The sequence below is a fragment of the Mytilus galloprovincialis genome, chromosome 6 (genome assembly GCF_965363235.1).
Source record: "Mytilus galloprovincialis chromosome 6, xbMytGall1.hap1.1, whole genome shotgun sequence".
NCBI classification, from domain to species: Eukaryota; Metazoa; Mollusca; class Bivalvia; order Mytilida; family Mytilidae; genus Mytilus; species Mytilus galloprovincialis.
In genome coordinates this window covers 37994606-38022547 of record NC_134843.1, presented here as the reverse complement: position 1 = coordinate 38022547, position 27942 = coordinate 37994606, and the positions used below count along the sequence as shown (strand labels likewise).

At 33.1% G+C, this 27942-nt stretch overlaps 1 protein-coding gene across 1 annotated transcript; it reads right to left on the bottom strand.

The window, feature by feature from the left end:
* Positions 1-4058: 4058 nt before the first annotated feature.
* Positions 4059-27846, bottom strand: LOC143079528 (ribose-5-phosphate isomerase-like). Its single transcript, XM_076254925.1, has 8 exons — positions 27661-27846; positions 24544-24604; positions 23785-23840; positions 22234-22293; positions 21413-21546; positions 15166-15307; positions 11819-11921; positions 4059-4366 (listed from the first exon to the last, which is right to left on the bottom strand). Exons 1-8 carry the CDS (start codon positions 27805-27807, stop codon positions 4278-4280), a joined length of 792 nt encoding a protein of 263 aa, XP_076111040.1. The 5' UTR covers positions 27808-27846; the 3' UTR covers positions 4059-4277.
* Between the last annotated feature and the right edge of the window lie 96 nt (positions 27847-27942).

Here is a 27942-nt window from a genome sequence, read left to right as displayed (position 1 = left end):
ACATTATCCTTTTTTGTAGAAACCAGAGGCTATAAAGATCATGTGTCAAGAATATGATCCATTACAAAAATCTCTTTTCTGTTGATTTTGGATTGCTGATCTTTAGTCGGTTTAGTTTCTCTCCATCTTCTTTAGTGTTTGCTCAAAACACAAGAGGTCAATGGCAATCACTCTTATACAGAGTGACAGTCTTCTAATAATACATGTATATAAGCTAAATTTGACTAAAGGTACCAGTCTTGCATTACAACTCAAAACATGGAGGGAAACAAAATAGTACATTTTTTTCTGATTTTTTTCTGAACTCAATTTTTTCTGTTTGATTATAGGATTATGCTGAATTGAAACATATATATAGACTTTAAAAAAAATCTTGCATCTTTTTGGGGATATCAATCCAGGAAAGTGTAAGGATATCATGTTTACTGAAAGTGGTGCTGCCTAGTAAAAATAGCAAACAGAAAGTAGAAAAAAAATGTTTTGACTTCAGGATTGCGTAACTTTTTATTCTTCGTGGCAAGACCCCTTTTTTCCGATTAAATCACAATTTTACATTAGTACATACATGATATGAACATGAAATTTTTTTTCTATGTAGCATTTTTTATTTTTTTATTTTCAAAGATCAGCTGTTTTGCATGTAAGCCTATGGAGCAGTCAATTACAAGACTGCAGCCTAAAAATATCTGCCTCGCTGATCATCTGTCTATTTATCTATTATAACATAGGGGTAAAATGCAAGTTTTGTCTCTTATTTGAAAGCAAAATTTATCATATTAGGTAAAGATACCCAAAAATGGTAAAACAATTGTCATTAAAGGGCAATAACTCCAAAAAGGAGTAGTTCAACTATTTCCTCCATATTGTCTTAATTGTAGATCTTGGTTTGCTAAAATTTTCTCATTTAAATTCAAAATATCTATTTTAATTTTTTTTTAAAAGGTAAAAGCACATAAAAAAACGGTAAAAATCGTCATCAAAGGGCAATAACTCTAATAAGGAGACAACTGACGATTTTGACCATGTTTGACTTGTGTACAACTTGTCTTGAATATTTTTTAAATTTGAAGTCTTTCTCTGTCTATTATAGCTTTCAAAAAAAAAGGCAAACTTGAAAAATGGTTTAATTTGTCATTTAATAGAAATAACTGCTATAAGAAGTCAATTAAGATTTTTGTGGACAATTGGTAAAGCTAAACATTCTGAACATTCTTGCACTATCAGATTTTCTGTATATATAATGGTTTTCAAATTAGAGAAAAAACTTGCAGTTTATCCCTATGTTCTATTTTAGCAATGTCGGCCATCTCAGTGGTTGGCAAATGAGATCAACAGTCACATTTTCAAAACTAGATACCAAAATATCATGATGATTGAGGCAAAGTTTGGTTAAATTTGGCCCAGGAGTTTTAAGGAGATTTTCATAAAAGTTAACAGAAGACAACGTCAGACACCAAGTGATGAGGCCAGGGGAGCTAAAATTTTAATATACTGAATGAGTGCAGGATACATTTTTAAATTATTGCATATCTTGGATCCGATAAAGGGTTGTTTTTTTGTTTTGGGGGTGGGCTGTGGGGTGGGGCTGGGATGTGCTTACATGTCTATTACAGACATAATATAAAACTTGTCTTGTAAATGTACCTAGCATTTGTCAAAATAATTGTTGCCAAAGAAATCTTAGGCATTGTAGATTTTAAAAGATGGCTTTAATAACGACATCAATTATGACTAGCTTCAATTAACAGAACAGGTATTTCGGGGGTGGGGTAGCATCTTAGAACTAGAGGCTCTAAAGAGCCTGTGTCGCTCACCTTGGTCTATGTGCATATTAAACAGTGGACACAGATGGATTCATGACAAAATTGTGTTTTGGTGATGGTTATGTGTTTGTAGATCTTACTTTACTAAACATTCTTGCTGCTTACAATTATCTCTATCTATAACAGTCCTTTCTGTGGAAAATGTTATTGAAAATCTTCAAATTTTAAGAAAATTGTTAAAATTGACTATGAAGGGCAATAACTCCTTAGGGGGTCAATTGACTATTTTGGTCATACTGACTTATTTTTAGTTCTTACTTTGCTGTACATTATGGCTGTTTACAGTTTATCTCTATCTATAATAATATTCAAGATAATAACAAAAAAACAGCAAAATTTCCTCAAAATTAACCAATCAGGGGCAGCAACCTAACAACCGATTATCTGATTCATCTGAAAATTCCAGGGCAGATAGATCGTGACCTGATCAACAATTTTACTTCCTGTCAGATTTGCTCTTAATGCTTTGGTTTTTGAGTTATAAGCCAAAAACTGCATTTTACCCCCATGTTCTATTTTCAGCCATGGCGGCCATCTTGGTTTGTTGGCCAAGTTACAGGACACATTTTTTTAACTAGATACCCCAATGATGATTATGGCTAAGTTTGGTTAAATTTGGCCCAGTAGTTTCAGAGAAGATTTTTCTAAAAGATTACTAAGATTTACGAAAAATGGTTAAAAATTGACTATAAAGGGCAATAACTCCTAAATTGGTCAACTGACCATTTTGGTCATGTTGACTTATTTGTAGATCTTACTTTTCTGAACATTATTGCTGTTTACAGTTTATCTCTATCTATAATAATATTCAAGATAATAACCAAAAACAGCAAAATTTCCTTAAAATTACCATTTCAGGGGCAGCAACCCAACAACGGAATGTCCGATTCATCTGAAAATTTCAGGGCAGATAGATCTTGACCTGATGAACAATTTTAATACCTTGTCAGATTTGCTCTAAATGCTTTGGTTTTTGAGTTATAAGCCAAAAACTACATTTTACCCCCATGTTCTATTTTTAGCCATGGCGGCCATCTTGGTTTGTTGGCCAAGTTACCGGACACATTTTTTTAACTAAATACCCCAATGATGATTATGGCTAAGTTTGGTTAAATTTGGCCCAGTAGTTTCAGAGGAGAAGATTTTTCTAAAAGATTACTAAGATTTACCAAAAATGGTTAAAAATTGACTATAAAGGGCAATAACTCCTAAAGTGGTCAACTGACCATTTTGGTCATGTTGACTTATTTGTAGATCTTACTTTGCTGAACAATATTGCTGTTTACATTTATCTCTATCTATAATAATATTCAAGATAATAACCAAAAACAGCAAAATTTCCTCAAAATTACCATTTCAGGGGCAGCAACCCAACAACAGAATGTCCGATTCATCTGAAAATTTCAAGGCAGATAGATCTTGACCTGATGAACAATTTTTATTCCTGTCAGATTTGCTCTAAATGCTTTGGTTTTTGAGTTATAAGCCAAAAACTGCATTTTACCCCCATGTTCTATTTTTAGCCATGGCGGCCATCTTGGTTGGTTGGCAAAAATATCGGAAACATTTTTTAAACTAGATACCCCAATGATGATTATGGCCAAGTTTGGTTAAATTTGGCCCAGTAGTTTCAGAGGAGAAGATTTTTGTAAAAGTTAACGCAGGACGACGCCGGACGCCAAGTGATGGCCAGGTGAGCTAAAAAAGTAAAGATTGTTTTAATTTATCAGTGGGAAGTAAAATTAATATATATTATATTGCATAAAGCATTGGTTGTAGTTGATTCAACTTCAATTCTGGAAAATGGGCGATAACTCCCAATTTTTAAAGATGGTTTTAATAGTGACATCATTTATATTTTGAACAGATATTAATTTAGATTCCTGCACCTTGCAAATGTACTGTCATTCTCTTGACAGGTGTTACAATGTTTTGTGACTTGAACATCTGAGCATAGATATATATGTATAGAATGTTTTGATGAATGCACTTTTTTTGTGTATCAAAAAGGTAGTGATAAGCTTTGAAAGATTTAAATATCAAGTCATTAACATGGGATTTTGATTGCATTTAATGAAATCTTTACCCAAAAATAACCGAACAGCCTTTAATTAATTAAGACTATCAATGTTATCTATAAATAGTATAAAATTTATTATTCTTCAGCACAAAATATAGGTAGTTGCATACCTGCATTCATAAAAGATATATTTCTGTCTTGAACAACAAGACGTGTTTAATTAGTCATGATTATTTTTATTTATAAAATCATATTTTTAGTACAAATATTAGTCATTGGTGACAGTTTAAAACTGTGCATTTGTATTGCATCATACTGGCCAGGATTTTGATACAGTTTTTGTGTTTAACACTGCCTAGATAATAATATAATCTTCAAGAATTAACAGCTCAATCTATAACCACTATAATCTCCTATTATTTTATGTTTTGTTATTATTTTGTTTGTTCCACCAAGCTTCCATCTTCTCTACCAAAATATGCCTTCTTAGCCATGTTAATAAATAATCCCGTATCTAATACACCTGGGAAAAAAAAATAAGCTACAAGACTAAAGGCAATTAACTAATTAAAGAAATAATTCCTTCATGACATGAAGGAATTATTTCAATTCTTATAGGACAAATACAGTATTTGTATAGGTCGAAGCATGTGAAATTACCATAAAAATGTTTGGCTGTTCCTGTTTCCTCCTTGACAAGGAGTCTGTGCATTGCAGTTCATATTTGATAAGTTTAAAAACTATGAGCAGGGTGAGTATATGTTGTTTCATAAAAATATATAATAAAAGTTTATGTTAGCTGCTTAAATGTATATATTTTAAAGGATAACGATGGAAATAAAGTTAATATAAACAGTAAGTTCGTGTGCATGTGTCAAACATATTTTGTGCTCATTAGAACACGGCTTTGTTTACAAAGCATAATAAGGATGTCATATTAGAATGATAATTTACACATCTTGTAACTGTATTGTGGGTGGTAAAGGGTTATTTTTGGCAACATGTTTTATCATTTAAATTTCACATGCAGCTGAAAAAAAGTTTCATTATTCACCACGTTTCGTGACATTGGTTAAAAAACATCAATGTGCAAGAAATTTTTAATTGTTCATTCAACGTGAAATGGCAATTTTATTTCACATTCTTCTGTAAAGATCCCCCTTTACGGCCCTCTGTATTGAGTCATTGTCTTGGAATCAGTCTGTTATGTAGTTTGAAAAACATACAACATTTGTGTAAATTATAATTTGCTGATTGCAACTTGAAAAATATAGATCATCAATGGTACAAACAATAATGGTAGCACTTGTATGGGAGTAAGGGTTTTGCAAAGGAAACATAAAATTTGTCTTAAGAAAGACGTTTTTTCATATTACCGACTTTTGACTCAGGATTATATAATTTTTTGACAAGTTACCTACTATGTGGTAGAACATCCTGATACTCGGTCAAGTTAAAATAACCAAAGGAAGTAACATCCAACAAACAATCAGTGCAACTTTTGGGGGAAAGTTTACTGATCTTTACTGTTTTTTCTTGATCTTGTCATGTATCATTAACACCAAACAGTTAATTTTCCCCAAAAATTTTACTGTCAGATTGTAATCTTGATTTCACTTCTTTAAGTTGCTGTTAGTTGACAGAGTGCGAGGATGTCGGATATTGTGCTACCACAGATTAGGTAACCTGTCAAAAACTAAATAGGAAACCTGTTGAAAAATATCAAATCCAGTCAAAATTCGGTAATTATTACAATATTGTAATTTCTGCTTCTTGCTATGTTTTGGTTTAGTTATAAACCAAGCAAATACAACTTAACTCATTAAACTTGTACCTTCTCAGGGGAATAAATAACTAGAGGCTCTAAAGAGCCTGTGTCGCTCACCTTGGTCTATGTGAATATTAAACAATGGACACAGATAGATTCATGACAAAATTGTGTTTTGGTGATGGTGATGTGTTTGTAGATCTTACTTTACTAAACATTCTTGCTGCTTACAATTATCTCTATCTGTAACAGTACTTTCTGTGGAAAATGTTATTGAAAATCTTCAAATTCTAAGAAAATTGTTAAAAATTGACTATGAAGGGCGATAACTCCTTAGGGTGTCAATTGACTATTTTGGTCAAAGTGACTTATTTTTAGCTCACCTGGCCTAAAAGGCCATGTGAGCTTTTCTCATCACTTGGCGTCCGTCGTCGTCGTCGACGTCGTCGTCGTCGTTAACAATTTTTCAAACATCTTCTCCTCTGAAACTACTGAATGGATTTGAATGAAACTTAGCATGATTGTTCCTTAGTATATCCTGCACAAAATGTGCGCTTCGATTTTTGATCCGTCAAAAAACATGGCCGCCGTTACTTAAAATAGAACATAGGGGTCTAATGCAGTTTTTGGCTTATATCTCAAAAACGAAAGCATTTAGAGCAAATCTGACATGGGGTAAAAATGTTCATTAGGTCAAGATCTATCAGCCCTGAAATTTTCAGATGAATCAAACAAACCATTGTTGGGTTGCTGCCACTTATTTGGTAATTTTAAGGAAATTTTGCAGTTTTTGGTCATTATCTTGAATATTATTATAGATAAAGATAAACTGTAAACAGCAAAAATGATCAGCAAAGTAAGATCTACAAATAAGTTAATATGACCAAAATTGTCAATTGACCCCTTAAGGGGTTATTGTCCTTTAATGACAATTTTTCACCTTTTGTTCATCATATTTGCTAACTTTAAAAATCTTCTCCTCTGAAACTACTGAATGGATTTGGTTAAAACTTAGCATGATTGTTCCTTAGATTATCCTGCACAAAGTGTGTGCTTTGATTTTTGATCCGTCAAAAAACATGGCCGCCGTTACTTAAAATAGAACATAGGGGCCAAATGCAGTTTTTGGCTTATATCTCAAAAACGAAAGCATTTACAGCAAATCTGACATGGGGTAAAAATGTTCATTAGGTCAATATCTATCAGCCCTGAAATTTTCAGATGAATCAAACAACCAATTGTTGGGTTGCTGCCACTTAATTGGTAATTTTAAGGAAATTTTGCAGTTTTTGGTCATTATCTTGAATATTATTATAGATAAAGATAAACTGTAAACAGCAAAAATGATCAGCAAAGTAAGATCTACAAATAAGTCAATATGACCAAAATTGTCAATTGACCCCTTAAGGGGTTATTGTCCTTTAATGACAATTTTTCACAATTTGTTCATCATATTTGCTAACTTTAAAAAATCTTCTCCTCTGAAACTGCAGAATGGATTTGGATGAAACTTAGCATGATTGTTCCTTAGATTATCCTGCACTAAGTGTGTGCTTCGATTTTTGATCCGTCAAAAAAACATGGCCGCCGTTACTTAAAATAGAACATAGGGGTCAAATGCAGTTTTTGGCTTATATCTCAAAAACGAAAGCATTTAGAGCAAATCTGACATGGGGTAAAAATGTTCATTAGGTCAAGATCTATCAGCCCTGAAATTTTCAGATGAATCAAACAAACCATTGTTGGGTTGCTGCCACTTAATTGGTAATTTTAAGGAAATTTTGCAGTTTTTGGTCATTATCTTGAATATTATTATAGATACAGATAAACTGTTAATAGCAAAAATGTTAAGCAAAGTAAGATCTACAAATAAGTCAATTTGACCAAAATTGTCAATTGACCTCTTAAGGAGTTATTGCCCTTTAAAGACTTTTTTCACAATTTGTTCATCATGTTGACTTACTTTAAAAAATCTTCTCCTTTGAAACTGCTGTATCAATTTCAGCCAAACTTAGGCTAAATGAGTTTTAGAGTTTCAGAGTATCTAGTATAAATTTTATATTTCATTTCCTTGTATGTCAAGAAACATAGCTCCTATGGCTAAAATAAAACATAGGAGAAAATGATTTATTTTTTTGCTTTTGAAGAAAATAGGACGATTCAAAGAACATTTAAATAAATTGAAAAGCCAAAATAATCATTGATGAGAGATTAAACCAAAAAAATTCAGGTGAGCGATTCAGGCTCTTGAGAGCCTCTTGTTAGTTCTTACTTTGCTGTACATTATTGCTGTTTACAGTTTATCTCTATCTATAATAATATTCAAGATAATAACAAAAAAACAGCAAAATTTCCTCAAAATTACCAATTCAGGGGCAGCAACCTAACAACCGATTATCCGATTCATCTGAAAATTCCAGGGCAGATAGATCGTGACCTGATCAACAATTTTACTTCCTGTCAGATTTGCTCTTTATGCTTTGGTTTTTGAGTTATAAGCCAAAAACTGCATTTTACCCCCATGTTTTATTTTTAGCCATGGCGGCCATCTTGGTTTGTTGGCCGATTTACCGGACACATTTTTTTAACTAGATACCCCAATGATGATTATGGCTAAGTTTGGTTAAATTTGGCCCCGTAGTTTCAGAGGAGAAGATTTTTCTAAAAGATTACTACGATATACGAAAAATGGTTAAAAATTGACTATAAAGGGCAATAACTCCTAAAGTGGTCAACTGACCATTTTGGTCTTGTTGACTTATTTGTAGATCTTACTTTGCTGAACATTATTGCTGTTTACAGTTTATCTCTATCTTTAATAATATTCAAGATAATAACCAACAAGAGGCTCTCAAGAGCCTGAATCGCTCACCTGGTAAACAATGCCTTATTGAACATATTGAACCATGCCAGGCAAACATGTACAGCTAACAATTCTTCAATATTACAAATATATATGACTTAAGGGGTCAATTGACAATTTTGGTCATATTTAACTTATTTGTAGATCATATTTTGCTGATCATTTTTGCTGTTTACAGTTTATCTTTATCTATAATGATATTCAAGATAATGACCAAAAACTGCAAAATTTCCTTAAAATTACCAATTAAGTGGCAGCAACCCAACAATGGTTTGTTTGATTCGTCTGAAAATTTCAGGGCTGATAGATCTTGACCTAATGAAAATTTTACCCCATGTCAGATTTGCTCTAAATGCTTCCATTTTTGAGATATAAGCCAAAAACTGCATTTGACCCCTATGTTCTATTTAAAGTAAGGGCGGCCGTGTTTTTTGACGGATCAAAAATCGAAGCATACACTTTGTGCAGGATAATCTAAGGAACTATCATGCTAAGTTTCATCCAAATCCTTTCAGTAGTTTCAGAGGAGAAGATTTTTTAAAGTTAGCAAATATGATGAACAAATTGTGAAAAATTGTCATTAAAGGACATTTACCCCTTAAGGGGTCAATTGACAATTTTGGTCATATTAACCTATTTGTAGATCTTACTTTGCTGATCATTTTTGCTGTTTACAGTTTATCTTTATCTATAATGATATTCAAGATAATGACCAAAAACTGCAAAATTTCCTTAAAATTACCAATTAAGTGGCAGCAACCCAACAATGGTTTGTTTGATTCGTCTGAAAATTTCAGGGCTGATAGATCTTGACCTAATGAACATTTTTACCCAAGTCAGATTTGCTCTAAATGCTTCCGTTTTTGAGATATAAGCCAAAAACTGCATTTGACCCCTATGTTCTATTAAAAGTAAGGGCGGCCATGTTTTTTGACGGATCAAAAATCGAAGCACACACTTTGTGCAGGATAATCTAAGGAACTATCATGCTAAGTTTCATCCAAATCCATTCAGTAGTTTCAGAGGAGAAGATTTTTTAAAGTTAGCAAATATGATGAACAAATTGTGAAAAATTGTCATTAATTTTTAAAGGACATTTACCCCTTAAGGGGTCAATTGACAATTTTGGTCATATTAACCTATTTGTAGATCTTACTTTGCTGATCATTTTTGCTGTTTGCAGTTTATCTTCATCTATAATAATATTCAAGATAATGACCAAAAACTGCAAAATTTCCTTAAAATTACCAATTAAGTGGCAGCAACCCAACAATGGTTTGTTTGATTCATCTGAAAATTTCTGGGCTGATAGATCTTGACCTAATGAACATTTTTACCCCAAGTCAGAATTGCTCTAAATGCTTCCGTTTTTGAGATATAAGCCAAAAACTGCATTTGACCCCTATGTTCTATTTTAAGTAAGGGCGGCCATGTTTTTTGACGGATCAAAAATCGAAGCACACACTTTGTGCAGGATAATCTAAGGAACAATCATGTTAAGTTTCATTCAAATCCATTCAGTAGTTTCAGAGGAGAAGATGTTTGAAAAATTGTAAACGACGACAGACGACGACGACGACGACGACGGACGCCAAGTGATGAGAAAAGCTCACATGGCCTTTTAGGCCAGGTGAGCTAAAAACAGCAAAATTTCCTTATAATTACCATTTCAGGGGCAGCAACCCAACAACGGAATGTCCGATTCATCTGAAAATGTCAGGGTAGATAGATCTTAACCTGATGAACAATTTTACTCCGTGTCAGATTTGCTCTTAATGCTTTGGTTTTTGAGTTATAAGCCAAAAACTGCATTTTACCCCTATGTTCTATTTTTAGCCATGGCGGCCATCTTGGTTGATTGGCGGGGTCACAGGACACATTTTTTAAACTAGATACCCCAATGATGATTATGGCCAAGTTTGGTTAAATTTGGCCCAGTAGTTTCAGGAGAAGATTTTTCTACAAGATTACTAAGATTTACGAAAAATGGTTAAAAATTGACTATAAAGGGCAATAACTCCTAAAGTGGTCAACTGACCATTTCGGTCATGTTGACTTATTTGTAAATCTTACTTTGCTGAACATTATTGCTGTTTACAGTTTATCTTTATCTATAACAATATTCAAGATAATAACCAAAAACAGCAAAATTTCCTTAAAATTACATATTCAGGGGCAGCAACCCAACAACCGATTGACCGATTCATCTGAAAATTTCAGGGGAGATAGATCTTGACCTGATAAACAATTTTACCTCGTGTCAGATTTGCTCTTAATGCTTTGGTTTTTGAGTTATAAGCCAAAAACTGCATTTTACCCCTATGTTCTATTTTTAGCCGTGGCGGCCATCTTGGTTGGTTGGCCGGGTCACGCCACACAATTTTTAAACTAGATACCCCAATAATGATTTTGGTCAAGTTTGGTTAAATTTGGCCCAGTAGTTTCAGAGGAGAAGATTTTTGTAAAAGTTAACGACGACGGACGACGACGACGGACGACGGACGCAAAGTGATGGGAATAGCTCACTTGGCCCTTCGGGCCAGGTGAGCTAAAAAAGACCAAAACTCAAAATTTTTAACTTTGACCACTGAACCATATAAATGAGGTCAAGGTCGGATGACACCTAACAGTTCTAAATTCTATAAACCAAATATAGTAGACCTATTGCGTATAGTATGAGAAAAACAGACCAAAACACAAAAACTTAACTATAACCACTGGACCATGAAAACGAGGTCACGGTCAGATGAAACCTGCCAGTTGGACATGTACACCTCACAGCCCTTCCATACACTGAACATACTAGACCTATTACTTATAGTATCTTAGATATTGACTTGAACACCAAAACTTAACCTTGTTCACTGATCTATGAAATGAGGTCAAGATCAAGTGAAAACTGTCTGACGGGCATGAGGACCTTGCAAGGTACGCACATACTAAATATAGTTATTCTATTACTTATAGTAAGAGAGAATTTAACATTACAAAAAATCTGAACTTTTTTGAAAATGAGGTCAAGGACATGGGACATGTGACCGACAGAAAGTTTGTCACATGAGGCATCTATATACATAGTATAAGGATCCAGGTCTTCTACCTTCTAAAATATAAAGCTTTTGAGAAGTTAACTTACGCTGTCGCCCCTGCCGCCGGATCACTATCCCTATGAGCTTTCTGCAACAAAAGTTGCAGGATCAACAAAGATGATTTAGACCCGCAAGCCCCCTTAAACTACAACAAGTAAATTAGAAAATCATGAAATTAAATAGCTATGAAGTGGACTAGAAAGTGTAAAAGTATACCCAAAAATCAGTTGGTTAACAATAACTAAAACAACAAACCTGGTATGAGCACAATTTGTTGATTTATTTGATTCCAGTCCTGTGGTAATGATTGGAATTGCCAATCTATCACAAAGTTACCATTGTCTGTTACTACAGGACCCTAAAAAATAACAGGTTTTAATATGTTTAACCAATAAATATATAAATTAAGTGGTGAACCTTGGTTCAGGGAGATAATTCTTATCAGTTTTGCGTTTGTAAAAGTAAAGTTTCATCAATGTATTTTAAGCATTTACCTGAAACAGATTGGAAATAATATCTGTAACCTAGAAGCTTAGAATATATTTGTGAAAATGGTTAACACAAACATACTGATGATTTTAAGAGTTATTTCCCTTAACCTAGGTCTACCTCTTTAACCAGACCACGTGTTTTAATTACTGCAACAAAATAAAATATACCTTTAGAAGTAATAAAATAAAAACAGTTTATTTTCTGTAAATATGAACATTAAAGTGTACTACGTAACACTACAGGGAGATAACTCTGTAAATAAAAGCTGAATTCTTTAGTCACATTCTAATGTAAAGGAAATATTAAGCTTCTCAATGATCAAAATTAATGTTTGTCCAACTGCTATATATCCAACGAAATTTTTCCCATAAAGAGTGTGGCTCAATTCTTTTGAAATTTTTATATTTTTGTTAAAAGGGTCAAAGTTAATATTTTGTCAATATCTTATAAAAATCAAACGAGATAAATTAACTTTAGTCAAGAAGGTGTTTTGTACCATGTTAAATAATGAATGAAAATGGGTACATTATATTTTTTGCCCATTTTTGAAGAGATTTTTAAAAGTTAATATAAAGATTGTCTGACTGAAAATTTGAAATATTATCGCAACTGGTGCAGTTAATTTGATTTAGAATAAAGAATAAGGAGATGGGGTAGGATTGCCAATGAGACAACTTTCAAACTGAGACCAATAGATGAAAATGTAAAATAAACTGTTATCACAGAGATATGTCTTGCCTTTTTGTAATTTTGATTATGCAAATGTTGAAATCAAAATAGCAATACTTTAACATCTTACACAAGTTATGCAAATATTCAAAGTTAATGAACCATGACTGAGTTACATGGCTAAATAATCTTCATGTAAATGAGATGTGCCAATGCTAATACAACTGCATACCAAATACCACTCACATATTATAAGTCATTCCCAAACCTAAATACAAACATTAACTTTTAAACTATGTAAAAGTTTCAAAGTCAATGAACCATGAAGAGGGGGTGGGGCTATAATCTCCATTAAAACAATACTTGCAAATGCCAATAAATTTGCATACCAAATGACATTGACTTAACATTAGTAGTTTATCTTAAACTGATTTAATCATAAACTAATACATGTGAACTAAGATCATTTTCAAAGTCATTAGACTGTGACTGAGGGGCGAGGACAAATATTCTCCATGCTAAGTCAATAGACCATGACTAAGGGGGCCAAATTATCTCCATGAAAATGAGATATGCCAATGCTTATACAACTGCATACTAAATATCATTGACCTATCACTTTTGGTTCCCCATAAACTGACCTAATCACAAACTAATACATGTAGAAATATATTCAGACATGTATACTTCTTGACTAGAATGTTTTCACGAGTAGAGTATTTTCATCAGAAAAATGTATATATTATAGATTTATAAGACAATTATTAAAGAGTGTATTTCTAATAAAAAAAAATAACCATTGAATCTTCCTCAATTGACAAAAAGGCAACTTGAAAAAAAAGTATTAAGACATCCGACTGTTTTCATATTTCTAACAATATTTAATTAAATGTGATAAGGTTATATTTTTGCCAGGCTTTAATGAAAACCAAAGAAATCTAAAGTTTGGGGTGAAATCCATAGCACCCCATTAAAAGTAAATGGTCTGTACTGAAATGATTTTAATGCATAAAAAAAATTGACAGCATAGCTCCTAAGGACATGTTTTAATTGAATTCACACAGGCCACACAGTTTGGGTATATATTTAATATTGTAAGAAAGAGAATAATTGCAATGAGTGGGGCAGCCCCCCTTATCCTAAAGGAGCGTACTCATTGCAATCGAAGATAGATTTAATATACAGAGAGTATATTTTTTTTTTCAAGCTAACCATTCATTTTCTCTACATCTTCGTGTAGTTAGGGTTGCTTTTTATTGATTTGGCATGATCTATATCCATTAACATTTCAAATGAGCCCTTCCTCTGTACAGGCGTGTTTACAGATATCCATGAAGATTTAAGTCACGGAGGAGTGGTTTCATCTTTGTTGTCTTCACAACGATTTGTAGAAAATATGCCATACTTCAAGCTGCTGTCGAATTATTTTACCACTGAAATTGGTTCCATAAAGTCAGGCTCCACAGATTCTGAACCCGATTTGTTTGAGACAGAATGGTTATCGTGTCAGTTCTAAATATCCACTGCATCATTGTTAATGATATCATCACACATCATTACATGTGCCTGAATCTGTATAAACAGTTTACTAATAAACTTTTTTGTTTGTTATTTGCCTTAAAATTGACACGAGACGACAGCGTAAAGTACTCCTCCGTGACTTCATGGATACCTGTAAACAATTTCCATGTGCTTCATCATTAAATGGTCACATGAACGCTTGACGGGAAGCTAAGAAAAACTGAGCTTGAAATGCGTAATTGACCCAGACTTTAAATCATTTCCGGAAAGGACCCAAAGTTCCGGATCGCGTCCATAGAGGTATTAAAAAAAATTTCTTCAAATTTAAAGCAATAAAATTTTCACAGTCGGGAGGATTTTCAAGGGTCCATCGGTAAACTGCAAACAAACAATATTTTAATTTAAGCCTCCTATGTCTCGCTTTTTGACTCAAGGCATGACAAAAACTCAAGATCAAGGTTCAGTCTTCAACAATGAGCAAAACCCATATGATCCCCTTTGGTATGGTTAGCTGTAAAAGTAGCTGCATAACAAATTATAAAACAATTCAAAATGAAAAAATAACTTCAATGGAAAAGATAAACATTGTGTAATTTTAGCACATATTTTTTCTACATTTTGCAGTTACATCTATAATTGGTTTATTTGGAATTAAAAAATGCATGAACTTCGAGGAAAATTCAAAACGGAAAGTTTGTAATCAAATGGAAAAATCAAAAGTTCATACACATTGAACAAATGGATAATAACTCATATTTCTGACTTGGTACCAGCATTTTCTTATGTAGAAAATGGTTGATTTAACCTGGTTTTATAGCTAGCTCAATCTTTCACTTGTATGACAGTCACATTAAACATTGTGCTATTCTATACTAATACATGTCCTTCATTCTTTTAGAAGGTTAGTACTAAATACATACTGCTTTCTTGACTGCCATTCTAAGATTAGCCTGTCCTCCTAACTTTTCCTCTAGTGTTAACTGCACTGGTCTATAAGCTGATGGAATTACTTCTATTGGTATACCTTGTTTCCACGTTGTACCTAGTTCTTTTGATTGTTTACTGAAATAATGTTATAAAACAGAATACAAGTAGGATTATAGAGGTCTCATTTCTATCTTCCATTCTTCAAAACAAGAAAATACAGATATGAACATTTTTCACATTATCTTCTGTAAATTCAGAAATAATTGCGTGCATTTATTATTGCAATTATTTCATTTTAATTTTAATTGTTGCGATATTCAGAAAAATCTTATTTGAGTCATATAAAAAAATGTTAGTTTTAATTATTGCTATCCTAACCCTGAAGCATTTTTCGCAATAATTTCTGAATTTACAGTATTTATTCTTAGAAATGGAGGTTATATGGACCCCTCCCCCCCCCCCTTTTTTAGCTCACCTAGCCGAAAGGCCAAGTGAGCTTTTCTCATCACTTGGCGTCCGTCGTCCGTCGTCGTCCGTCGTCGTCCGTCGTCGTCCGTCGTCGTCCTGCGTTAACTTTTACAAAAATCTTCTTCTCTGAAACTACTGGGCCAAATTTAACCAAACTTGGCCACAATCATCATTGGGGTATCTAGTTTAAAAAATGTGTCCGGTGACCCGGCCAACCAACCAAGATGGCCGCCATGGCTAAAAATAGAACATAGGGGTAAAATGCAGTTTTTGGCTTATAACTCAAAAACCAAAGCATTTAGAGCAAATCTGACAGGGGTAATATTGTTCATCAGGTCAAGATCTATCTGCCCTGAAATTTTCAGATGAATCGGACATTTCATTGTTGGGTTGCTGCCCCTGAAATGGTAATTTTAAGGAAATTTTGCTGTTTTTGGTTATTATCTTGAATATTATTATAGATAGAGATAAACTGTAAACAGCAATAATGTTCAGCAAAGTATGATCTACAAATAAGTCCACATGACCAAAATGGTCAGTTGACCACTTTAGGAGTTATTGCCCTTTATAGTCAATTTTTAACTATTTTTCGTAAATCTTAGTAATCTTTTAGAAAAATCTTCTCCTCTGAAACTACTGGGCCAAATTTAACCAAACTTGGCCATAATCATCATTGAGGTATATAGTTTAAAAAATGTGTCTAGTGACCCGGCCAACCAACCAAGATGGCCGCCATGGCTAAAAATAGAACATAGGGGTAAAATGCAGTTTTTGGCTTATAACTCAAAAACCAAAGCATTTAGAGCAAATCTGACAAGGAGTAAAATTGTTCATCAGGTCAAGATCTATCTGCCCTGAAATTTTCAGATGAATCGGACATTCCTTTGTTAGGTTGCTGCCCCTGAAATGGTAATTTTAAGGAAATTTTGCTGTTTTTGGTTATTATCTTGATTAATATTATAGATAGAGATAAACTGTAAGCAGCAATAATGTTCAGCAAAGTAAGATCTACAAATGAGTCAATATGACCAAAATGGTCAGTTGAGCGCTTTAGGAGTTATTGCCCTTTATAGTCAATTTTTAACCATTTTTCGTAAATCTTAGTAATCTTTTAGAAAAATCTTCTCCTCTGAAACTACTGGGCCAAATTTAACCAAACTTAGCCATAATCATCATTGGGGTATCTAGTTAAAAAAAATGTGTCCGGTAACTCAGGCCAACAAACCAAGATGGCTGCCATGGCTAAAATAGAACATAGGGGTAAAATGCAGTTTTTGGCTTTTAACTCAAAAACCAAAGCATTAAGAGCAAATCTGACAGGAAGTCAAATTGTTGATTAGGTCGCGATCTATCTGCCCTGGAATTTTCAGATGAATCGGATAATCGGTTGTTAGGTTGCTGACCCTGAATATGTAGTTTTGAGGAAATTTTGCTGTTTTTTGTTATTATCTTGAATATTATTATAGATAGAGATAAACTGTAAACGGCAATAATGTACAGCAAAGTAAGAACTAACCAGATGCTCCGCAGGGCGTAGCTTTATACGACCGCAGAGGTTGAACCCTGAACGGTTAGGGCAAGTATGGACACAACATTCAAGCTGGATTCAGCTCTAAATTTGGATTGTGATTAAATAGTTGACACAGCATAGGTTTCTGACACAGAATGAATGTGTTCTAATGAACTTAAAATTTTTGTTTCTCTTAGAGCAATTCACTATGCTGTTGAATATTAATCCTCTCAAAAAAATGTTTGAAGAAATTTTCTTTTTTATTTATGAAATTTCAAATGAGAAAAATTGAACCCAATTTTTTTAATCACATCCCCCTTTCCCTTATTCCAAAACTAATCTCAATTAAAATTTCTAATGGAGTTTGCAACAATAACTACTCATTTAAATACATCATAAAATATTAAGATGTAAAAAAACTGCTTGTTATCACTGAATGGTAAAGATTATTTTAATTTATCAGTTGGTAGTAAAAAGTGAATATACATTGTATATTGTATATAACAAAGATTTAAGTTGATTCTGGACAAAGAAAGATAACTCCAATTAAAAAAAAATCTTGCTATTGCACAATATTTTGCAATTAGATATTTCTTGCTTACTATTCTGGACAAAGAAAGATAACTCTAATTAAAAAAAAAATTGATATTTCACAATATTGTGCAATTAGATATTTCTTGCCATTGCGCAATACTGTGCAATTAAAAAGACTTGCTATTGCACAATACTTAATATAATAATTTTAGATCCTGATTTGGACCAACTTGAAAACTGGGCCCATAATAAAAAATCTAAGTACATTTTTGAATTCAGCATATCAAAGAACTTCAAGATTTCAATTTTTGTTAAAATCAGACTAAGTTTAATTTTGGACCCTTTGGACTTTAGTGTAGACCAATTTGAAAACAGGACCAAAAATGAAGAATCTACATACACAGTTAGATTTGGTATATCAAAGAACCCCATTTATTCAATTTTTGATGAAATCAAACAAAGTTTAATTTTGGACCCCGATTTGGACCAACTTGAAAACTGGGCCAATAATCAAGAATCTAAGTACATTTTTAGATTCAGCATATCAAAGAACCTAACTGGTTCATTTTTTGTCAAAATCAAACTAAGTTTAATTTTGGACCCTTTTGACCTTAATGTAGACCAATTTGAAAACGGGACCAAAAGTTAAGAATCTACATACACAGTCATGACATTTAGATTCAGCATATCAAAGAACCCCAATTATTCAATTTTGATGAAATCAAACAAAAGTTTAATTTTGGACCCTTTGGGCCCCTTATTATGTTGGGACCAAAACTCCCAAAATCAAACCCAACCTTTCTTTTATGGTCATAAACCTTGTGTTTAAATTTCATAGATTTCTATTTACTTATACTAACGTTATGGTGCGAAAACCAAGAAAAATGCTTATTTGGGTCCCTTTTTGGCCCCTAATTCCTAAACTGTTGGGACCTAAACTCCCAAAATCAATACCAACCTTCCTTTTGTAGTCATTAACATTGTGTTAAAATTTCATTGATTTCTATTTACTTAAACTAATGTTATTGTGCGAAAACCAAGAATAATGCTTATTTGGGCCCTTTTTTGGCCCCTAATTCCTAAACTGTTGAGACCAAAACTCCCAAAATCAATCCCAACCGTTCTTTTGTGGTCATAAACCTTGTGTCAAAATTTCATAGATTTCTATTAACTTAAACTAAAGTTATAGTGCGAAAACCAAGAAAATGCTTATTTGGGCCCTTTTTGGCCCCTAATTCCTAAAATGTTGGGACCAAAACTCCCAAAATCAATACCAACCTTCCTTTTGTGGTCATAAACCTTGTGTTAAAATTTCATAGATTTCCATTCACTTTTACTAAAGTTAGAGTGCGAAAACTAAAAGTATTCGGACGCCGGACGACGACGACGACGACGACGCCGACGCCAACGTGATAGCAATATACGACGAAAATTTTTTCAAAATTTGCGGTCGTATAAAAATAAGTCAGTATGACCAAAATAGTCAATTGACCCCCTAAGGAGTTATTGCCCTTCATAGTCAATTTTTAACAATTTTCTTAAAATTTGAAGATTTTCAATAGCATTTTCCACAGAAAGTACTGTTATAGATAGAGATAATTGTAAGCAGCAACGATGTTTAGTAAAGTAAGATCTACAAACACATCACCATCACCAAAACACAATTTTGTCATGAATCCATCTGTGTCCATTGTTTAATATTCACAAGGACCAAGGTGAGCGACACAGGCTCTTTAGAGCCTCTAGTTTTTAACAATCAATGCTTTTGAAGTTTGACATATGGTTGGAACCCTCCCTTAATCCTTGGTTGGAACCTCCCCATCTAAAATTGGATGGATCCACTCCTGGTGCATCCAGCCAACGCATGACAGAATTCGGAAATGGAGTCACCACCAGATAAAAACATTTGATCTCTGCCAATCTGTTGTAGAAACATTCCCATAGTCAGTTGATAATCTTGTCATAACAGGCTCTGTGATTTAAGATCCAAGATAATGCAGCTATCAGACAACTATTCACCAGAGTCCAAACAGATGTTGCTGTAAACAACTATAGGTCACTGTTAGTCTATTGATGAAAAAATAACCATACAGAATAGTAAAGCAATAAAAGGCCTTGACATATCAATCTAATAATTGCCACCTATGACATTAAGCATGTTGCTTTACAGGTTCAACTGTTAACACTGGATATGAGAAATAAAAATAAGGAGATGAGATGTGATTGCCTATCATGGCTGTAAATATAAACTAGAGGCTCTAAAGAGCCTGTGTGGCTCACCTTGGTCTATGTGAATATTAAACAATGGACACAGATGGATTCATGACAAAATTGTGTTTTGGTGATGGTGATGTGTTTGTAGATCTTACTTTACTAAACATTCTTGCTGCTTACAATTATCTCTATCTATAACAGTACTTCCTGTGGAAAATGTTATTGAAAATCTTCAATTTTTAAGAAAATTGTTAAAAATTGACTATGAAGGGCAATAACTCCTTAGGGGTTCAATTGACTATTTTGGTCATAGTGACTTATTTTTAGTTCTTACTTTGCTGTACATTATTGCTGTTTACAGTTTATCTCTATCTATAATAATATTCAAGATAATAACAAAAAAACAGCAAAATTTCCTCAAAATTACCAATTCAGGGGCAGCAACCTAACAACCAATTTTCCGATTCGTCTGAAAATTCCAGGGCAGATAGATCGTGACCTGATCAACAAGTTTACTTCCTGTCAGATTTGCTCTTAATGCTTTGGTTTTTGAGTTATATGCCAAAAACTGCATTTTACCCCCATGTTCATTTTTTAGCCATGGCGGCCATCTTGGTTCGGATGGCAGGGGCCACCGGACACATTTTTTAAACTAGATACCCCAATGATGATTGTGGCCAAGTTTGGTTAAATTTGGCCCAGTAGTTTCAGAGGAGAAGATTTTTGTAAAAGTTAACGAAGGACGACGACGATGGACGACGACGACGACAGACGCCGGACGCCAAGTGATGAGAAAAGCTCACTTGGCCTTTCGGCCAGGTGAGCTAAAAAAAAGATGTGGTATGATTGCCAATGAGACAGCTATCCACAAAAGACCAAAATGACACAGACATTAACAACTATAGCTCACGGGTCGGCCTTTAACAATGAGCAAAGCCCATACAGCATAGTCAGCTATAATAGGCCCCGATAAGACAATGTAAAACAATTCAAACAAGAAAACTAACAGCCTTATTTATGTAAAAAAATGAACGAAAAACAAATATGTAACACATAAACAAACGACAACCACTGAATTACAGGCTCCTGACTTGGGACAGACACATACATAAATAAGGTGGCAGGGTTAAACATGTTAGCAGGATCCCAACCCTTCCCCTAACCTGGGACAGTGGTATAACAGTACAACATAAGACAACTATCCACCAGAGTCCAGCTATCATGGCTGTAAGACAACTATCCACCAGAGTTCAAAGGACGTTGTTATACAATGTACTGTGGATTCATTATTATTTGTCACATACCAATTTTCATAGATTTCTTGGATACCCGTGATTGACAAAGACCAATGTTCAACAAATTACAAATGCTTTATAAAGGTAATGTTATAATGTGTTGATTTTGATATTATATGCAAAATATGGAATGAAAAACCAATTTACCAAATATTTCCAGCCTGATAATGAGGATATTAATAACTACTTTGGAACATTCTTAGTCTATAATATACATACCAAATATCAGCTATAATATAGAATTCTTTGGCATTTGATGCTACAATTTTTTCCTGTGTTTGACAAGCCCCTCCCCCTTTTATACAATTTAAATCTTTGTCTACTTCATCGGCACCATCTATAGCTACGTCGATCTGTAAAAAAGTGATGAAGAAAAATGTCAGTACTATCTTAACAAAATCCATCTTTGCAATGGATCACATCTCAAAACAAGGACTACACTGAACAGTCCTTTGTTTTTTGCTACTACTGCAACCATTGTATAAAAAATTTAATCAACATGTGATTTGTTTGATCTCAGTACTTCATTGGCTAAAATCTGATTATTAAGTCAAGTTTTTATGCTTTCTTCTGAATTTCCTATTGTGACGGCATGAAAAAACGTAACCATGTCTGATAACGTGACATTGAAGAACACACCTTTTTGCAGATTATTCACAAAGAAGGAAAAAGTTTGCATGAGTATTGTTTGAAAATCATTTAAGAAACAGATTCCACAACCAAATTTCGTTTAATATGATATTTATCTACTCTCGACAGCTAAATTTTAAATATTTAAAACGCTTGATAAGCCCCCCCATTTTAAATTTGAAAATTTAACTGTCTGAAGTGAATAAATATTGTATCACAATACATGCAATGTTAGAATCTATATACATAAGTTAATAACAGTCTTTTAAAAACCTAGTTATTTAAAAAAAAACATTGAACATCCTTCATTGAGAAAAAATAAACCAAGTTAGCTCATCGCTTTCAAAAACATACAAAGATAGATCATAAAGATCCCAACAGGAATACATAACCTTAGAACCTTCATTTACCTTTGGATTTCTATCAAGACTTCCTAATGTTAAGCCATTCTCTTGTATCAACTGTCTAGCCTATCAATAAAAAAAAACCAACATTGAAAACAAATCTTTAATTTAAGATTTTGTAATAAAAAATGAAGAAAGGCATAACAGTTTATATATATATACCAGATAGTGTACATGTATGTAAATAAAATAGTTATCAAAGGTACCAGGATTATAATTAAGTACGCCAGACGCACGCTTCATCTACATAAGACTCATCAGTAATCAAAATAGTTATAAAGCCAAACAAGTACAAAGTTGAAGAGTTTCAAATCTCCTGGTCACTGAGATAATAAATTTTCTGAATCTCCTGTGGTTCAAAAATTTCTACCTGTGTATTTAAAATACATGAAACATGCTGTAAAGTCGCCTTTATGTTAATTTGGTTGCATTTTTTTTTATCAGATATCTTTCAAAAATTCTTAATTGTTCATTCATTTTTCATTAAGGAGAACTTTAAACATAAAAACATTTTAATCCTCCTTTTCTTTTGGTTGTAATGTATAATCCTTTTAAAAGTTTAATTTCAACAAATCTAAATTGCTTCAAGAGCTCTTTTTTTGTGTTTTTTTTGTGTGTTACATATTCAAATGTATCGATCATAATAAAAAGATGCAAAAAGAAAAATAATGTTAGTTCCAGTCAAAAAGTTTGAATTTTATACTGGACCTTTTTCTTTTTTGTAATCAGTATATTTTACCCAGTTCTATAATATTTGCATTTATTCTTTATATTTCAGCACCCAATTATTCTCCATTATTTATTTTGTTTGACAATTTTTCTCTCTTCTTCATATGTGTTGCACATTGCTCTCTATTGTGTAAACCCATCCACACCCTCAGTAATAAAAATCATTAGAGCAGAGATTTTTCCTCACTTAACTTAATTTACCATATACTATTATTCCAAACCTAGTTCTCAACTATGGTGAAAAAATGTAATACTAAAATTTAAAATACAAATTGGAATTGCCCCAAAAATTATCATGCTCATTTATACATATAGGCCTTCAATAATTTTATTTTAACTGGCTAGTTCATACTGTGTTGTCCTAAAGTGTTAAAATATTGAAGTTAATTTAAAATATTGCTCAAGTAAAAGAACATGTTAAGTTCAAAAGACAAGAAGACTGATTAAAGCTTCTCAGTTCTATGATCATGGTTATATCTGTTGAAATACAAATTGTTTATTTTACCGATAATCATAATAATAACAAACCTGGAATGAGGTAGGTATACAAATAACTGATAATCATAGTAATCACAAACCTGGAATGAGGTAGGTATACATATAACTGATAATCATGATAATAACAAACCTGGAATGAGGTAGGTATACATATAACTGATAATCATGATAATAACAAACCTGGAATGAGGTAGGTATACATATAACTGATAATCATAATAATCACAAACCTGGAATAAGGTAGGTATACATATAACTGATAATCATGATAATAACAAACCTGGAATGAGGTAGGTATACATATAACTGATAATCATGATAATAACAAACCTGGAATGAGGTAGGTATACATATAACTGATAATCCTTCTTCTTTTACTCTTTCAGCTGGAAAAAAAATTGAGACATGTACCTAATAAGAATAAATTATTATTGTATGTTCTAAAGAACAATAATATTTAGGCCAAGCAAAAAAGTATGTGTCTTTACTGTACCCCCTACCAACACTAATTTTTATCCACTTCCCTAAAGTTTTTTCACCATTTTTGATTAAACACTGTTAGTGACAATGTTGCTCCCAGACTCAATGAAAACAAATTTTAGGGCTAAAAAAAATTCCTACCTGTCTAACATTTTTTTTCCAGCATATAATGTTCAGAAAATTTTTATAGTTCGTTCTTATGTTGTACTGTTACACCACTGTCCCAGGTGGGGAAAGCGTTGGGATCAAGCCAACATGTTTAACCCTGCCACATTCTGCATGCATGAATATGCCTGACCAAAGTCAAGAGCCTGTAAGTTAGATGTTGTCCTTTGTTGCTGTGTCACATATTTGTTTTTTTTTTCCGTTCATTTGATTGTACATTAATTAGGCCACTATTATATTTACTTGTTTTGAATTGTTTTACATTTGTCATTTGAGGTCGTTTATAACTAACTATGTGGTATGGGCTTTACTCACTGTTTAAGGCCGTATGGGGCCTATAGTTGTTGATTTCTGTGTCATTTGGTCTCTTGTGCAGAGTTGTCTCATTGGCAATCATACCACATCTTATTTTTTATATCATAGGTTCAACCTTCAAGACCTTACCTATTCTTTGTACAGCAAATACAATAGTGGATCCACTTCCTATACCCACAACTTGAGATGTCTGTAAAATATTGAAAAGATGGGTTAACATCATAACATTGTTTTATTTTTATAATAAAAAAATAACAAGAATTTGGATCTTACTATACAAATCGTACTATACAAATCCTTGTAAATACATACCTGTATGCATTTTATTTTAATAACTATGAAGTCAAAATAACAAGAATTCTGTGAGTATTGCATGGAAATACACAGTCCCCTACCAGTTAAAAAATCATTATTTTGAAACAAAATTCTAACTTGACATGGCACATAGACCACAGTCATCATTGGTCATCCATTGTTTAGTCAAGTTGTTTCATCATTACATGTACTTGTATTTTCTTTCTTGGAACCCCCCTTTTTTTGGACGATCAATGCATTTGAATGAGATTCTATGTTTGGAACCCCACCTTTATCTTGGGTTGGGAACCCCCCATTTTTAAATGGCTGGATAATGCCCCTGCATGGCCCAAGCTTGTCTGGCAAAACCTCTGACTAATAATTATGATGATAACAAAACTTAACTAGTGTTATTACCATCATGAAGCTTTCTTTAGACACAAAGGTTCATGCAAAGCTTGTTTAGACAGAAAATCATGCTGTTTACTATATGTGCTTTAACGAGAACATTCTGTATGGTTACGTCGTAGCTACCAATTCTGGCTTTAACATTGTTGGATAGATATTATGATAGTTCTTCAACTGTTCAAGTATAATAAGGCAAATCGAACAATTGGTTTCCTAAGAAGAAATTTAAATATAGGATCAACTACAGTGAAGGAGAATGCCTATAAAACATTGGTACGTTCAATTGTAGAATATGCCAGTCCAGTATGGGATCCATACCTTAAGACAGAGACTGACAGACTTGGTACAAAGAAGAGGAGCTCGCTACGTATCTTCCAAACATCATAACCACTCCAGTGTTTACTCATACCTGTCAACTGACCCTTATTCTGAGGGTGTGACCCGAGATTTTCACAATTCTGAGGGATCACCCGGAACACCCGCCGGGTCATTGAAATAACCCGGGAATTCCGAAAATGACCCAATTTCACCCGTATTGCTTAGCCTTGAGATTGATTTCATAAGTAATCCGGCAAATTCGTAATTCTTCCATGAACAGAAAGTTCATCTAGCTATGTAAACTGTCAAATTAAGGGACCCATTAAGTGCATGGCTTCACTTGACAGCTTTGGTGTCAAACACACTGTTAATTAACACCAATTACCTTAGCTTTAGGTCGTAAATAAATTGCCCCATTGGTTTACAAACTGAACTAGAGTTACTTCCCCTTATTTGTCACCATTCAAAATTATTCCTTATATTTACGATTTATGGGTGAAAAAGATTAAATCATAAAAATATAAAATTCAAATACATATTGAAAAATAACTTTTCATTATTTTTATACCTTTATACAATTTTTTTTAAAAGTTGAAAATTATTTTTTACATTTATACTTCCTTTAACTGTATTACTATATTTTATCATAGTCTAATTTCCTTGTGAGTAGAAAAATAATATGGTTAAAGGCTCCATAGTCAAAAGTCTCAAACATTTAAGGTTTATGTACCCTTCTGTAGCCTTTTTTGTACGAACTTTTCAAACTTCAATTGTATCAAAACTAAAGATATAATGAATAATAGAGATAGGCCATTTTGTACATATTCCAAGGGGAAACTTGATGCAAAGCATTATTTTTTACTGTTCCATTGCATTTAATAGAAAAAGAGGACTTTGTGGCAAATAAATCAAGATTTTTTTAGAAAATCCACAGCCTTTATCCTTGTACTCTCATATTTGGCAATTTGATGACCGATAGATATAGGATTATTGCATGCAGTGCTAGCATTGATTTCCTTAAAACAAGTTTATAAATGTAGTTATTGGTTAAGACAAGTATAAATATGGCCAAAATCAAGTACACCTTTTCGGGTGCGCTCGACTTTAGTGACTCAGCAGAGGTGTTTTGGAATTTACAGGTTACTTAGAACTTTTTGTAAAAAATAAACACTAGCACATCATAGAAAATCAAGTGAGTAATTTATGTTTCAAATTTTATAACAAAAATCTCTGTATTAAAGGCTGTGGATTTTCTATAAAAATCTTGATTTATTTGCCACAAAGTCCTCTTTTTCTATCAAATGCAATGAAACAGTAAAAAATAATGCTTTGCATCAAGTTTCCCCTTGGAACATGTACTAAATGGCCTATCTCTATTATTTATTATATCTTTAGTTTTGATACAATTGAGGTTTGAAAAATTCGTACAAAAATGGCTACAGAAGGGTACATAAACCTTTACAATTACATTAAATTCTAGTGTTTGATGATTGTAGTATTTTTTCTCAAAAAGTAAAGCACATAAGACTGAGTTACACAAATTTATAAAAATCTTTAAAAGTGCAATGAAATAATATTTAATAAGTTTTAAAATGACTTAACAAAGTGAACATGCATTGATGTTTTGGTATCTTTGATATATACATTATAAGAAAATGTACCATAAATACTGAAATTCAGCTCGAAAAAGTTTGTACGCGTTATGACCTGAGATTTGATTCTTCAATGCAGGTCATGACCTACATTTTCATCGTCACAGGTTGACAGGTATGGTTTACTTGATACTACAACATCTGAAATGGAAATCCTTAGAACAAAGAAGGAAAGAAGCGAGACTCACAATGCTATACAAAATAGAAAACAACAAAGTGGCAATGGCAAAGGAAGGTCGTCTAATACCACCGAAAACAATGACACGAAACATGCATGATAAATCCTTTCAAGTACCATCAGCATCCTGTGATTACCAAAAACACTCATTCTTCCCAAGAACATCCGGGATTGGAACGCTCTTCCTCATGGGGTTGTATCAGCACCACCAGTTAAATTTCAAAATTTTGGGGGGAAGGGGGTGGTCGAATATGCGCACCAAACCATGGAAGTATAATCAGTCCGTTGATTGTGGCCATTACCTGGCAGAAGCAGAAGAAGCTAATAATTATTGAGACTGAGAGGTATTTTTCGTTGTTGTTGTTGCAGTAAATGCCAAGTTAGAAAATATTTAACCTTCACGTGATTGTCAACAGCTGCCTTTGCTGCAGCGGCTTTTCCTCTGTTTTTAGCTTCCATTTGGAATGAACTATTACGACTGACAATTAGTTTGAAACTAGTCTGCACCAAGTTATTGAAAAAAAACTTTCGCGCAATTCTCATTCTACTTTGAATGGTAAATATCAGAGAAACCCGAATGATAAAATTTAAACCAAAATCGGTAACGGTAAAAGAAATCTGAATTTGACTTTTAACATTGTCATCATTTATCATGGAAGCAAATCTTAATATAATGAA

Excerpts from the sequence above, each read along its gene's own strand:
- LOC143079528 (XM_076254925.1), bottom strand. The coding sequence starts at position 27,807 with ATGAGAATTGCGCGAAAGTTTTTTTTCAATAACTTGGTGCAGACTAGT. Across the intron at positions 24,605-27,660 it reads CTGTTGACAATCACGTGAAG|ACATCTCAAGTTGTGGGTAT; the intron begins GTTAAATATTTT and ends AATATTTTACAG. Across the intron at positions 15,308-21,412 it reads TATATTATAGCTGATATTTG|TAAACAATCAAAAGAACTAG; the intron begins GTATGTATATTA and ends ACATTATTTCAG.